The 16195-nt window shown below is 40.7% G+C and overlaps 1 protein-coding gene across 1 annotated transcript in view; it reads right to left on the bottom strand.

The window, feature by feature from the left end:
• LOC129726094 (titin) overlaps positions 1–15796 on the bottom strand; it is a 65359-nt gene extending 49563 nt beyond the window's left edge. The window contains exon 1 of the mRNA XM_055682713.1: positions 15128–15796. Coding sequence (XP_055538688.1) covers positions 15128–15220 — 93 coding nt within the window. The 5' untranslated portion in view covers positions 15221–15796. The remainder of the gene's footprint in view (positions 1–15127) is intronic.
• Positions 15797–16195: the final 399 nt, after the last annotated feature.

Raw genomic sequence — 16195 nt, 5'->3', positions numbered from 1 at the left:
TTGATCATTACGAAGTCAAATCATCAGGAGTTGTACACTGCGAGTGATTTGCTACTCCAAGGCATCATTTCGACGGTTCTTTGTGCAACTTCAGGGGGTTCTAATCAATCACGGGTAACCACAATCGATCAAAAATGGTATACCATGCTATAAAAGACTAGAGAGGAAAGAAAACGGAAAAATTTAAGTCCATCCTTTGTAGTATGATGACATAGTAATTTCTTTCCCACTCAAACCTCTGTTATATGTTTGTTCAGTTTAATAGTCATTATTTTGTTATATTACTCGTCTGTTAGATATGTATGAGCATTCAATAGAAAAAAAGGAATTAGGCACACAAAAACTATTTATTACCATGGAACGATTCCATAGCAAAAAGGAGAAAAAAACCGGCTGTCCACTCTTCTTTTAGCATTTAGGCCATAAGTATGGCACGGACCTAAAAACTAATGAGCAAAAAAGCGAGCTCTTTCTTCATTTGGAATTTGCATCTCACGATCATAAGAAACATACCGTCAGCTCACATTCAGATGGCGCATCTTCGCAGCATTCGATTTAATTATCTCGTCGTAAAAAAACTGACAGCCGCTTGTTGACCATCCTAAGCAGCCAACCCTGCCTGGGATTTCCCCCCGGCCGGCCGGGCAAACCATTCTACGCAGCAAACCGGCGCGCTCATAATTTTTGCAATAGCTCTACGTGTATTGTGATGGCATTTCTACCGTCCGTCGATCGGCAGCACAGCTCAAAACAAAACAAAACCACCGCGCGGCACTTATGTGAAGTCCAACCGAATTGGCCACCACCGGAGGATGCTCAATCGGGCAGCGTGTTTCCAGAGTGACCGAATTCGAAGAGTGCCTGCCTACTGCTGCGGTGTGCGGACAGTTTCGGGGGACTTAGCAAAAAAGGGAAATAAGAAAAACAATGAAGCCGCCGCGTCGTCGTCGTCGTCGTCGCAATCGGATGGCTCTTTACTTGGTTACTTTTTAGCTGTGATGATTTGACATTTACAAGTCTCGTGACGTTCTTCGGAACACGCGCAGCTCTCGGCCGGTTGCGCAATCATGCGGTTTTGTATGCTGGGTGACCTTTAGCTGGGTAAATTATTTACGTAATTATCATCGTTTTTTTTATATAAAGATAGCATTGGTCTACGGTTTGTCAATGCGATATTATGCTAAGCCAATATTGATGCATTATTGTTGTTAAGCTTTAGGCAGCAATCATCACAACAGAAGAGGATGCCTCACTCACAAAACTAAACGCTGTGGAAGCGATCGCAAGCAAAGTGAAACCGGTTGCAAATTTCCTCCCCTTTTCTCGAATGCCCATTTCCTCCAGTACGGCTTGTCAATTCGATTAGCTTGTTTGAATTTCACGATATTCAATATTGTAAACGAGATTAATTGCTTCGACCAAAGTACGCTTCAACCGGTGCGGAAGGTAGGAAGCAGGAAAACTGTGGTTTCCCACAACAGCGTTTAGTTTTCATTTTCCACCCAACATTGTTTACATCGGCTTCCAGCGTATATTCCTGGCTGGTTAACCACTCGTTTCCCACAGACCGTTAGCGGAGCATTACTCCGCTTATGCTTTAATTGCGAATTTGAAGAGAAAAAAAAAGAGAAGTAATTTTGACATAATTGGGCTCATGCATGACAACTCCGCCAACTCACTTTTAAACTTTTAAAAAGATCAACACAGTTTTAAAATTGCTTTCTCACGAGATGACCGGAAAAGCCTCACCCGCAGAACATTTTCCAAGAAACTCCGCTCAGCTAAGAGGTTGATGGACTGTTGTTATTACTGTTTGTTTTTATTTAGTGACTCAATCTACATTTTACAGATCGCGATAGTGTCAACTCTTGTGGGGACTCGCATTTACTATGCTGGCGCTGATCGGGTTAGCCCCCTTTTGCCGGATCTCGCTGCAGGGACCGGTTAGAGCTGGTGCTAACTGGCTGTCGCGTTTTTTTGGCGATGAATTCTCTGATACTGCGCAAGCGAACGGATGGACGGCTGTTTGAGTGCAGCTAATTTGCCGCCAGAGTGTGTTTATGGTAATTTTAGTGTTGGCAAACATTTTCATTCGAGTTTCATCTATTAGTCTATGCCTATGTGTTGTTTTGAGAGTGTGTTTATGTAACTTGTACGAATTTTAATAGCGTTAGCAACTTTGAAAAGAAAAGTCCAATTCATTAAACGATGACATGACAGTTTCGAAGCACAAATTACTACAGTTGGAATGAAACTATCCTATCATCTCATCTAAACGCTATCTTTTTGGGAACGTCACTCAAACAAAGTTGACGACCTTCGAGGTCTTCTTTTTTACCGTTACTATTTAACATTCAAACGAACAGGCAGATCGCAGCTAGAAACTTTTTTTTATTGTTTCCGGGCACCGTTCGAAGAGAAACTTTAATCTATCCGTCGTTCGGAGTGAAACTATCTTGAAAAAAGGAGTTTTTAGTAAAGCCAAAGAAGCAAAGTTAAATGTTAATAATTGAAAATAAATCCCCGATTTTCAATTGTCTCATTTAATGTGTTATTCACTGCAGCAAACTTTGCTCAGACAGAGTTGGCAATTGAAAACTTGACTTGAATATAATTTAACGCAAATTTACTTCATTTAGTTGTTGAAGCTAAATCGTACCAAAAGCCTCACGAGATTGAAAACATTATTCTAAATCGAATCACTTAAAAACTGTGAAAAAAGATGTTTATTATAATTACAGAGAAGTTTACCCATGTGATAAAAAGAAGGTAAATTATACTTGAATTTTGTGTTAAAAAATGCTTATCTTAGTGAGGAAAACGTGTTCGCTCCACGCGCCTCTGAACTGAATCATAAATTTACCACAGAACGGTGCACCATAAAGACGGAGAAATACATGAAATAATAAATAAATTAACAATAACACTAACTTAATTTATTTTCAATTAAGCTTATTCTTCGGGGTGGACTAATTTATGGGCATAAATTGACTTAAACGTGTCGGTGTGTAGTGCAAGTGTTTGCCCGTGCACTGGAGGATCAGATAATAGAATTAAAAAAATTACAGTCGTAAATCGCGTTTTCGCTAAGGTGAAGATGATTTGTAAAAGTTAAGTCAACGGAAAGGTTTTATGTTTTCCGGTAGAGATTTATAGCAACTAATTGCTTTGTGTAGAGCCGACTATTCTCCGATAATTCTTTGGAATCTGATGAGATCCGTGCTGCTATCCAACTTAGAATAATATGCCTAGAATTGTCTCCTACTGTGGGTTCTGTAGCCGGGTGATAATTGATTGATATATGCGAGTGTGTGTTTGAGCACAAGTGCAAATCAGAATAGTGGCCATAAAATAAACTCTGGGATTGATGTTTATTCTAGCTCTTGTAACGGATGGATGTTACTTTTGTTAGTCAGCAGTAAATGAACGATAACAAATATTTTTTCCAGGCGAAAAATATTTTTAAAAACAGAACTCATTTGCTTCTGATCCAAAACAATAATGCATTTTTAATGAAATTTGATTATCTTTTTTATCTTTAAAATGTCACATGCTGTACCCGGAATTCAACACGGGATAGTTATGAATGTGATTATTTTACGATTAGCCTCAATGCGGCGTTGATGCTATCCCCCTAGTATTTTACATCTTCTGTTATTTTTCAGTTGACTTCTATGTTAAGCTATGCTAATGACCCTATTCAACCGGTTTTACCCAATTTAGTATTGGTGTCAAACTGCGTTACGATATTCTGTCGGGCGCTTTCTGCTCGAAACGCAGAAAAACGCTACTTTTATCTTTACTTTCTCAAATATGAATGAAATTTTTTTTTCGTTTTTTGCTATTGGGCATAAAAATACGTTTCAGCAAAATCATTTGCAGTAGAATTTTCTACCAGGTTAAGGATCTTTAATTTATGTTTGTCATCAATTTTCAAAAGTAAGCAGTCATGCTCGAATTGCTGTTCATAAAACTTCAAAACCATTGCAATCGAAGCTCGATCCCGGTTCACGGCTTATACTGCACCAGGCACACAGCCGGGTGACAGGAGGACGGTGCCAGCTTTTTTTCTGTTCCTGGGGCATAAATTGTATTTGCACTTTCGCTCTCGATTTCGTCCGCGAAACCTCTCGCCATCGTGGCGACGGTGCAGCAGTAAATTCGAAATCGTTAAGCACTCCAAAATACAGCCACCGCACACACACGGTAACAGCAAACCGGTCACACGGCCACCTTGTCCCAGCCGGCCTGGCCACCGATCCGGGTGCTCGACAAACGCTGCTGGCAGCGTGGGAGTTTCACCCATTGAAAAGAAAAGACTTTTACTTTTACACGGCACGTCTGAAGGCTGATAGGATGACAAAATTGTGTGCTTACTCTCGTTTTTTTTTTCACCAATAAATTTTGTGATATCCGTTTTTTATTTTTTGAACCATACTTTCTTTTACCATTTTTGGTTATTATTACATGCGTAAGATAAATAACGAAAGACATTTGAATTCTCGTATTGACAACCACAACACAAATTAATCATTCGTTTGCATAACGAACCACTAGCGGAATAAAAATGGCGCTCCTGGTGACCGTGACATTTTATCCCCTGTTTATTTTCGGTCACGTTCGTCCTATGTGACTGGAAAGCCATTAGTACAGCCGCGGTGCAGCGTGCCACTTCTTCCGTCCACAGTAATGGGAATACCGAGGGTGTTCTTATGGAATTTCCAGAAGCTCATCACCTGTCTGATAACGAACGTTCACTTTGTGGCAATTTGGTTGACGAGCGGCGCGCTTACGTGAGTCCAACTGTCAACAGGGCCCAGAACAATGGAGTGAAACTGCTTTTATTAGACCGTGCTGATGTTCGTTCAAAAAGCTTTAACAGGGCCATAAATAAAGCAGCTGTTTTGGAATGTTCTATACTGGTAAACTCATCAATACGAGCAACAAACTTAACTCAATGCTCAATAGTAATTGTATGCAAACATTAGGTAAGCGTGCGTAATTGGGCCTATAGAGATGCGAACGAGAATATACTGGAGCCATCGAAACATGTGATCATCCAATTAAACCAAATTGAACCATACTTGGCATTCGTGCTTCATTACCAACGTTCTCCACCAACGCATCCTCGGAAGCGTCATCAGCATTCGTGAACAGAGCCGTATTAGGCTGCTGATTGGCAACCACCAAACCTCCGTTCAACGGTAATAATTCTTGGCCGCTCAGTCGTACTTGTCCTATACACTAATAGACGTTAGAACCGTCGTACTGTTGAAAGCTGCGAAAAGTAGTGCGTCCGTTTTACCGCACCGAAACGTGTCCCGTCGATCTCCGCTCACGGCAGAATCTCATTAGTCAAGAATCGTGCCGGTTGTAGATCTTCCCACAGTGAAGAACTGCCGTGTCGTCCTGATGACTTTGTAGATTTTACTAGCCACGATCCTCACGACGATGACGAGAAAAAAAAAACTGCTACAGCATACATATCTGGCACCATCGATGTGGAACCATTGAATTTCAAAAACGTTCTATTGGAGTGCCAACCTCGCGTTCGAGGCTGCGAAACTTGACGGATAGGTTCATTAGCTCCCCCCGGACGAAATCTGGGTCATCCGAGAGGGCTCTTCGATTTGCCATGTTTGTTGGCATCGTCTCCGTCCAAGGACAGACCGCCAGATTGTTCAGCGGGGAAGGAGGGGGTCATTGTAAGATTGCATTCAACTTGTGCACTCGAGGGAGAATCTGGCCGGTCATTTGCAACTGCTAGACTTCGATGTTTAATGCACCGTGTCGCTATTCTTTTGAGAAACATAACAGCAGCAGCAGCACTAGAAAAAAAAAACGTCAGCCCTGATTCGTTATGCTATGACTTGACTGCTACGGCTGAGCGGTGGAATTTAGTCATTATTTTTCTAAAGTGTATTACATGACATGTTCCGTCCGTGTCGGTCGTTCGATGACGGAGCATATTGGGTCGAGAAGTCGAAACTTTTTGCAGGTGTTGAAGGCAAATTGAGTCAGTAAATTACGAGTCATTTCTTAGGACGTTGCTGGTAGTATTAGCTTTATGTTTCATTTACTGATTTTTATACCACTTTTCATACTATTTCTATTATCAAAATATACAGACGAGATCCACAGCGCCGATTGTATTTATTTTATTCAGATAGGAAAATTGTTTTTAACCGTAATCACAAATTTTTGGTCTGATTCGAGCTGTTTACCTGTTTTATATGCGGAGCTCTTATATATTTGTTTTAAACGGTGGAAAATCACACGAATTAAATCATAACAACCATGTAGTCCATTCCGAGGATCCAAGCGCAGGAAGTTCTTTGGCGCAGCAAATTCAACCTTCAGGAGCATAGCAAATTCTGCTGTGCTAATAAGGCTAGACAGTCGATGTGGCCAGTCAGTAATTTGGAAGCAAAAACGGCTTGAGCAATATGGCGACGTAGCTCTAGAGGTTGAATACCGAGAAGTCGGTAACGGTCCACGTACGATGAAAGATTCAGTGGATCTAGTCATGCGAGGTAACGACAAGCATAGCGTACGATTTTTTCTGTATTATTTCCATTCTGTTGGACCAGGTATCACAGAATTAGATTCGAGAAACGTTCGCACTAAGGCACAGTAAAAAAATATAAAATATAATGGGTCATGGAATTCATCGGCAATCTTGAATATGAATCCCAATTGTCGGTTAACCTTGGCGATAAAGTTGCTATAGTGGTTCTTGAAGGTCAACTCGTTATCCAAGTATATTCCACGCATTGCACACGGTGAAGGTGCTGTGATGATATGGAATACTCAAATTCGATAGACACACCCTTTCTATTGAAAGAAAATATACTGCATTTTGTTGCACACCAATTGACAAGTGTATTCAGATTCTCCTGCAGCTCTATTTTAAATATTTTTGCATCATCCGCATAAAATAGGCGACATTCAGGTGGTAGCAATAGTGAAGCGTCGTTTATAAAAACGGAGAAGAGTAGAGGGTCCAATTTGCTACCTTGAGGAACTCTTGACATGTTAGAAAAACGGCTGAACCTACTTTCGCACACACTTCGATCAGTCAGGTAAGACTTAAACCAGCATACGTATTCCGATGAGACACCGAGTCGCTCTAATTTGGTGAGCAGTATTTCGTGGTCTACCCGATCAAAGGTTGCTTTCAGGTCCAGGTAAATTGCGTTGGTTTGCGTTTTGCTCAGTGTCAATATAGTACTTAAAGCTGGCAAACGAGGCGTCAATCACAATAATTTCAAAAAACTTTTTTGTGAATCGGTATTAGATATGAAAACATTCATCGGTCGGGGAATTTACACTGCTGCACAGACAAACTGAGAGTACCGCAGAAGGAATACCGTCTGGCCCAACAGCGTATGGATTTTGAGCTTACGTAAAGCAGCAGCTACAACATCTATACTGATATGCGGTAACGAAAGAAACATCACGAAGTACTACATTACTGGCTTCACAAATTTGTTCGGTGGACGCCACGAAGTCATTGAAAAGTCGTTGTTTTATTCACTTAGGTGCCAAAATCACTTTTCATTTGTTTGTTTTTGCTGATAAATGTACCAGGAAGCTCTTGATTTGGCAACGGGTTTGCAGCTGTGGACCGAAAAACAAGCTTTTCATCACAAATAACACAATGAATTCGAAAATGTATAAAAAAGAGTAGTACGAAAACAGGTAAAGAGACAGGACCACAGAAATAACATAGGATTAGCCTGTCTTATGTCAATGTATTTTTTGCAATAGATCGTAGGATACATCCGATTGGGGTTGAGCGATTAATTCCAGGCAGAAAATTTATAATTGTGCCCTTACGGTTGTGGAAAACTCATTTTGACTGCTTCAATGTGTGGTTGTTCTTAAATGGACAATTGGTTTAAATTTTAACAAACATCCATTTTCTACGGAAGCAAAACAGCTTGGATGTTCGGCAGAACAACTGCCTGGGCAATAGTAATGCCGGATAGAAGTTTGTTCAATCCCGAATCAACAACTGCAGATGACGTGGAATGATTCTCGTTTTTTTTCTTTATGTGGACTCATCACTGCGATCAGAGAAATTTGTTTTTGTCCACACACCATTTATTTGACACGGTACAATATTCAGAGATATTTGATCTATTGTGTGTTGTCTGAGTAAGGTTATCATTTCTCCTCAGAGAATCACTAGCATGTAGGAGAATATTTTTCACTGCGAAAACAACTGCTCTCACACTGGTGAGCGCACTAGCGACGCACTAGCTTCAAGAGAGCAGCGAATCGCGTGTATCTGAGGAGATTGCAAAAAACATAACGTTGTAATCTCCTTATCTCTCCAGAGAGAAAATAAACTGGTGTGAGCTTTCTCACACAAAAGGACATTACGCACCTTAACTACACCACAGAGCTCACTGCTTTTACTGTGTGTCTCCTAAGCATATATAAAATGAGAGGAGCAGGCTTCGAAATGGTCACGGTAGAACCACTTGTCACTGCGATAATCGTCTTCTTTTTCCTCTGACGGTGGCAAGGCTCGCTATCTAAATACATTTTTGAACAAATATGTCAAACGAGTACTCGCTATCACGACGTTTTTTTTCCGCAAACGTATTTTGATATTTTTTTCTAGAAATGAGATTTACGCACGTTGTGTCCAGAGATTTTGGAAATTACCTATATCATTGACCCTGTAATAATATTTCTCAACAAGTAGTAGGAAGAAGCAGGCCAAAATAACATTGCTAAACGAATGACAGTGTGCATCTCTTTGAAGCGCGAGTGTCTAATGACCATCCTGTCTTTTGTGTAAGAGGCGACGGTTGTTCCACATTTACGAGCGAAAGCCTACAGTGGCGAACGCTAAGGAATCGAAATCAAATGAAAATGCTGACCGTTTACAGGTCTGAAGGAGAGCATCTAGGTAGGAAAGTTGATTGCGTTGTTTGCTAAGCATCTAAGCATCAAAAATAAATAAATCCAGCCACCCGTCACACATGTTTACTTTTCGAATGTTTTCGGAATTTTCAAAGCAGTGCGCATCGTAGTGTATTTCTTTGTATTCTCACTAGAGTGATTCACCACTGTTGTTTCACTAAGCAACAAGTGTATATTTTTCTATGCGAGCGGCAGAAACACAGCACAAAGCAGAAAGAACGCAGCGTTCATGCTGGGCAAGAAGTGAGCGATGAATATTCACTCGGTCCTTTTCATCTAATGAGAAGAATAACAAGCCCGTGCCTTGGTCTTTTCTGTACGCAGTTCTTCATATTATTGGAGGTATACAGCGGTATCATTATTGTAGTGAGTGATACGCTTATCATTTATATCCGTGCTTGTGTGGGAGGTTCTACCCTGGAGATTTCACTGGAGAGACACTTCACCTCTCTGGCCAGGTTTATTTGAAGAGAGACTTATTGTGTCAAGAGGAAGTAGTTTATCGAATCATCGTTTCCCGTGCAAATACCGCAATTACAACAATTTTTTGGAGAGGATCAATATTCCTTTACTCAGTTTTACTACAAAAAGGAGTTATTTTGTAAAGAGGAAAAGGTCTAATCGGAGCCTCGTTCCTTCAGCCAATATCGCGCCACAATTACAATTTCCTGAAGGAAACCAGTTATTTATTACTTAGACCAGTTTAATTATAAGACGGACTTTTTTATTAGACGAAAAGTCGTAGAGCTCGGCTTGAAGGAAAAGTGTGTGGTGGGGAGCCATGAGAATAAACCCATGATAAGTCTTTTGATAACCCAAGTGACCTGACTCTATTATGATTCACTAAGCTTGTCAAAGCGTCCACTCTCTGTATAACCTCGCGGTTACGGAGCTCTCCTGATTCTCGTTTTTGATTATCTCTAGCAGCGTTTCCCATCCATTACAGCCGCCAGATCGACAGGTACTCCAGCACTAACGCGCACAATTTCCTTTGCGCAGTAGACGATGAATTCGGCTTACCGTGAATTAAAGCCCAGCACGAGATGAACAGGACTTTGTCTTACCCTTGACTTTGCCTCCTTTGTCACGACCAGATGATAAAACTTGGAATTGCGATGTGACGATTTTTTTTTGTAAGACCACCGCGACCACTGTTTTGATCTTTTATGGTATGCCTCTTCTTTAGTCCAGATATTAGTAGCAGACATATCACTGTTGTTAGACGTGATAGTCCTTCTCATATCGCACTCTTTCTTCTAATTTGGTAATCAATTTCGTATGAAATGTATTACCTCATTAGGACTTGCAGACCAGACCTCGAAAGGTTTCACAATTGCGTTTATGTGCTTTATAAATGCAGAGCAAATGATGCGACGATAAACAAAACTGCCACTTGTATGATAAAAAACCACCCGTGTGATTGTCTCGAATACCTACGGAGGGGACTAACACAACAACCAGGTGGCGCGGCGTAAGTGATAGAATGAAGGAATTTGAAAAAGACAACGGAATACGCTGTGCATTGTTTGTAGGACGACCGTTATGCGTTAAAATACATTAGTTCTTTGTCGACATTACCAAAGGTAACGGAGGTAAGGAGAGGACTCAGACAACAATCAGGTGGCGCAGCGTAGGAGATAGAATGAGGTAATTTGAAAAAGAGGACCACTGCGCTGCACATTGTTTATCAGTATACAGACGAATGTTGTGCACAAAAGCACATTCGTTTTTCGTCAATTGAAGTTTATAGAAATGAGAAGAAGAAGAAGAAGAAGCATCGTAACGAGAGTTATGCTAGTGAAGTTTAGACTATCGTACGTTTGCTGTTGCCTAGAGTGCTAGCGAAGCACGCTGTGTCTACACGAACTGAGGCTGTCTGAAATACAAAAGCTCCAAGTAAATTATTTCATTCTACCATTCAATTGAAAAAGAATTATTGTTTAGAATAACGAGAAAACGAGAATTATCCTGCGTCATATGTTGTTGGTACACCAGTGGCACTTTTTAGCATTCCGAAATCATTTATTTGAAGTTGATAATTTTACAACTTGTCAAAACCTCTTCCTTTTCTAACCTGCCATCTCCGAGGCTCCTCCAGCACTGGGACTTAACTTATATAACATATTCAAACAACATATTTGTACCTTTTACCAATCCCGAGATACAACTGGTTTTCTAATTTTGAATTCTAAATGAACCGAGCTCAATATCAAAAATTTATAACGATAAATCTGATGATAAAAATCAGAACAATTTGTGGAAACAAAAAATTCAATTCATGGGGCGATTCAGGACAGCGTCTGATTCAGAGTGGGCGGCTGATTTAAAGTGGGCGGCTGATTTATTGAATGCAGCGCTGCTTCAGCTACTAGAACTTTCGACAAATAGAAACATTAATCTTTCATCTCTGAATAATAGAAAAAAACTTTTGTACCACATTCCTAAACTATTTTAAATATTACTATTAGGATTTAGCAAATTAATGAAAGTTTAATAATAGGTTATTGTTGCGCTTTGCAGATGACAATATTAATTGGTTACCAACAAAAGTTGGCAAGTTTTTTCGTGACGCTGAAAAAGGAAATTTGTTGAACCTTTGGTTGGCAATTTTAAGACGCAATCCAATGAATGTATTGCTCTTGTTAATACTACAATCCATATTTAAGCAGAAATCTCTATAGAGATCGTCGACTTCGAGGTAGGCCCCGCACTCGTTGGATGTGTGCTATCGACGAGGAGGACCGAGTGACATGGCGACGTATTCTGGATACGGCACTGGATCGATAATCGGTCTGTCGCCGTAAAAGTAAAGTAAAGTAAGTAACTGCAACAATGGTCGACAAAGAGCGTAAAAAATAAATCTGAGGCTATGATAAATTCTCATCAAAGTCGAACAAAAATTTGTTGAGAGTTATCAAAAAAGTCTTCATTTTAAATTCATGGTAACAGTGCCAAACATTGTATTCACTCTATTTTACTCTCCCTTACGTTGAATGTATTCCATACGCGCAAATGATAGTTAACATGGGAAAAGCCACTCACCATGTTTATTGTAACTAGATACAAATCTTGGATGGAAATAAAATAGTGTAGTAAAATACCAGAATGGTTGAAAAAACGAGAGAGGTTTGAAGCGCACAAAGTTATCTTGCCAAAACGAAAGGGTTTTGAGTGAAAGCAGCTATAAAAAAATCTTGTTTGAGACTCGTTTTATGAATCTAAAAAGAACGATGATCTAGGCCGGAGCTTTTATTATAAAACTTTCTCTGTCATAAGAGAGTTGAAGAAGCAACAATATTTCTTACTTTTAAACCTCTTCCTGCCGTGATTTCAAATGACTTTTTTTTACTAATCTTCTAAAGCGCCTATTTGAATATAACATATAAAACGTATCATTCATTTCGGTAGTTTCCACCAGCAATTAACTACCGTTGACTCATCCTCGTAAAAAGATTTTGAAACCGCAACCGCTTCTCCCATCAGCGCTTTGCTAGTTCGAAATTAAGCTAAATTATTATCCAAAACCACAAGCTTATTTCACAGCTGAAGAGTGCGTCCAGCTGAGGTGTCCCCTTCAGAAGCTTACGAGAGATACAAGTCGTAAAAGGCCATCCAAGTGTCCACCGAGAGTTTGTTGTTTGCCATTTTGACGCAACTGTTCATATACGAAAGATTTCAACAGCACTCGAAGCGGCGAACCTTACGTAGTCTCCCCTCTGGTTGGTAGTTGAAAAAAAAAAAAAAACGCCAACTTGAACTGTGTCAGATAGAGTGTCCCTCAATTAGCAGCTGATATTTTTATTTCTTTTTCTCGGAAGGATCCTAAACAAAACTGTCACGCAACCCGTTAGGTGGATTGTGCGAAGCTTTCGCAAGCTTGTTACTTTCGGAGCTGGATGCAGATCACCTTAACAAGGCTGCAACCTTCCACATTGGTGCATAAACAAACAATGGCCATTGTATGACGACGTAGATAGCGGTAACTCAAGGAAAACTTTTAACAAATACGTTTTCACCTCGTCAGCCCAAAAAGCTTACCAGCGTCGGTGATGATGGTTTTCCACAAGCGAAACGACACGCAAAACTCGCTTTCTGTGGACAGTCTAGTTTGTTATGGTAGAGAAAAAAAAAAACAATGCCGTATAGTACGGAATTCATTGCAATCCGGCTACCGCTTTGGAGGTGGTTATGTGAGATGCTGCGAAATGGTTGAAATAGCTACGCGAAGTACAATTAGCCTGAGCGCGTCGGTGCGTAAGTGCGTAAACAATCACCGCGTCTAATTTGCGAACGTAACGGGGGGAGACTGATTGTGAACAGCGAATTATTTTTTGAGCTTAATCGGCGAAGTTCGAAAACATGATTTGAATGGCTGGAGACCCAATGGGACAAAAAAGCTTTATAGCGACTCTTTGAACCCATATCCAATCGCGATGCACAATATTAATAATGTTTGCATTTTAAATGAGCGGATGGTTAAATTATCCAGTTTGGGCAACTTTCCCAAATAAATCCCCGCACTGACGCATGTTCGTAGCAGAAAGTGTCTCTTTCGTTCAAGCTACTACATGGCTCTGTCAGCTGTACGGCGAGTGCGAAAGCGATGCGCAGAGGTCTGCGAGCGTGCCGACAACGTGCAAATCGTGCAGATCTCGGAAAGTGGGTTGCCGGAGTTGAAGAAACAAAATAATTGTCTGAACTGTGCTGTATTGGATTTCGATTTGGCGTGTCGTGCTTGATTAATTAGGTAACCGAGTGTCGTGAGAAGGGTATTAAGCAAAAATAAGAAACTTGGAATACAATTATTTGCAGAAGAAAAGCAGCACGCGCGTAAATTCCCACATCAGTGCTGGGTTTGGCAGTATCGTAAAACGCAAAACTTTCCAAGCGTTACGACACTTTGACCCCACTCCCGGCGAACCTGCCACTGTCGTTGAAATCCGCATTCAGTGGGAGAGGGTCATTTCATTTTTATTTTGGCCTGTGTGCGCGCCACAACAAACCTTCCTGTCATTGTAGGCAAATTAGAGAAAGGTTAATTGCTGCGGTGTGAATCGGTTATAAAGGTGATTTTTTTTCCTTCGTTTCGCACCGATCCGGCATACTGCCAAATTCGGCATAGGAAAGATGACTCGTTCGTTAACTGATGATGGCATCATCTTAATTATGTGACTGCCTCTTTGTGGAAGAAAAATAACACTGACGGTTTCGTTGGGTTTGTAGATATGCTGATATTTAGAGAAAGCATCCAACTTTGAAAAATATATTGTATTATACCGACAAAAAAAACTGAGTTAATTTAGAAAACTTTATAGGTTTAGTAAAACAAAATCGTGGCTATTGAACGAATGAGATAAGTTTCAAAAATAAAATTTCTACAGTCATATTAACAGAATTAAGACAAAGCAAACTCGAACGATTTAGGCTTCCTGCTTTAATTGCAATGAACTTTCACCAGTGTTTTAGGTGCACGTTGTTTCATTGTCGGTTTGCATAAAACGAAAGGAAACAAGTCATAATCTGCCCTAGGAAAATGTACCGAGGAAAGTGAGAATAATTCACCGCGCTTTGGTATCGGGAATGAATCGAAACCGTATAATCGAAAAATGATTAGCCAAATTATTGGTAATTATGCTTCCAGTTTACTGGAGATTGCTTCGAAAAAAACAAGTAGATTGACTATGAATAAAGCAGGTCTTTAACAGTTGCAGACAACGTTTTGTAATTTTCTATGAATCGTTTGAGTGATTAAACCCCATACTAAAATAACAAACTGAGAACCGATCCACCTCAAACCTGAACTGGGGAAGAAAGAGGTACAACGGGGGATAGTTTTCAAGGTAGTCTACATCAGCCAGCATCACCGTCGCCGTGCCGAGTCCCGGCAAGAGCGTACGTTGGCTGTCACTACTACCGGCCGACCTTAATTCCATCGGAAAACAAAACAATTAAAATTCATCGGTTCGAAGAACATCGCGGCTGGCAGAAACGTTTTGCATCCGCTTGTTTTCGCAGAAAAAAACAATACCCCATTCAGAGGCTTCATCTTTCGAACCTAATCGCAGTGACTACTTTCCCGTTACTCTTAAAGAAGCAAGCTTTTAATTTCGATTTTCCGCTTTCTGTATTTTTCACGGGGGAAAACGCACAAATCACATTTTAATAATTTGTAAAATTAGTAATCACTTACAGGTGGTGCCTCGCTAGTGGTGCTGTAGACTTCACTGGCAGCATAATCCTGCTTCATGGTGACCGCCATGGAATCGGGTTCCTTCTCCATCATTTGGATAAATGCGTTTTTCAATGCTACTGTGACACAAACAAAACGTTCACTGACTGTGCAACACTATCCGATTTCCGGGGGCACCTTAAGCGGGCAAGAAAAACTGAAGCAACGAGCACACAAAAACGACGAATAAAAAAGCTGAAAACGATAAACCGGATATCTTCGAAACAGGAGCTTGTGATTAACTAGACAAGCAAGCGACTATTTTCCTTCCTACTTTCGTTGCACTTTGAACACTCGAAGGAAGTGTAACACGATACCGCGCAGAGATTATAAAACCTTTTCACTAGCTGTGGCGGAATTAAGCAGAGGTTAGCAGCTGATGGGACGTCCGTACTGGTGAACAGTCGCGAAACGTTTGAATTATTTTGAAATAACTCTTGAACAATATAATAAGCGAGTGGCGTGTTTTCCTTTCCTTCTTTTTAGTACTCCGCACGCGAACAGCGTCGATCGCGATCGAGCACTCACATCAGCATACGGACGGCCGCGCGCGAAGCTTACGACGATAGCGAGACTACGAGTAGGTATAATATGGCAGCACTCACCGATGCAGCTTGCAGTGGGTTTATGCAATGCCTGGAGCAGACGAGCAAACACGCAGCACCTCGGTCTCTCCTAAAGTACACCTCCGCGGCAGTGTAGAGTCGCTACAGCAGCACAGACTATGCTTTGATCGTGATCGTGATGTTTGCATATACACAAAAACGTAGAGACAAACTCGCTGGTGCGTAATGATGGTGGCAGGCAGGGCAGAGTGCTATAGGCTGGGCGAATTGTGGTTATTGCTTGAGTAAAAAAAATCTTGATATTACCAAGAATGTAGTAGTTATGGGTTAAAGTTGTATCTTCCTAGGATTGATATGTTGGGCTACTATTACAAAATGGTTACGTAATAAAGCCCAGGTTATATATTCTGCAATTGCAACTAGAACTCTTGTTTATCAGACATATGATTCGCAGCAATATAAG

This window comes from Wyeomyia smithii, chromosome 2 (assembly GCF_029784165.1).
Source record: "Wyeomyia smithii strain HCP4-BCI-WySm-NY-G18 chromosome 2, ASM2978416v1, whole genome shotgun sequence".
NCBI lineage: Eukaryota > Metazoa > Arthropoda > Insecta > Diptera > Culicidae > Wyeomyia > Wyeomyia smithii.
Note: the sequence above shows the minus strand (reverse complement) of the source record. Positions and strands in the feature narration are given on the sequence as shown.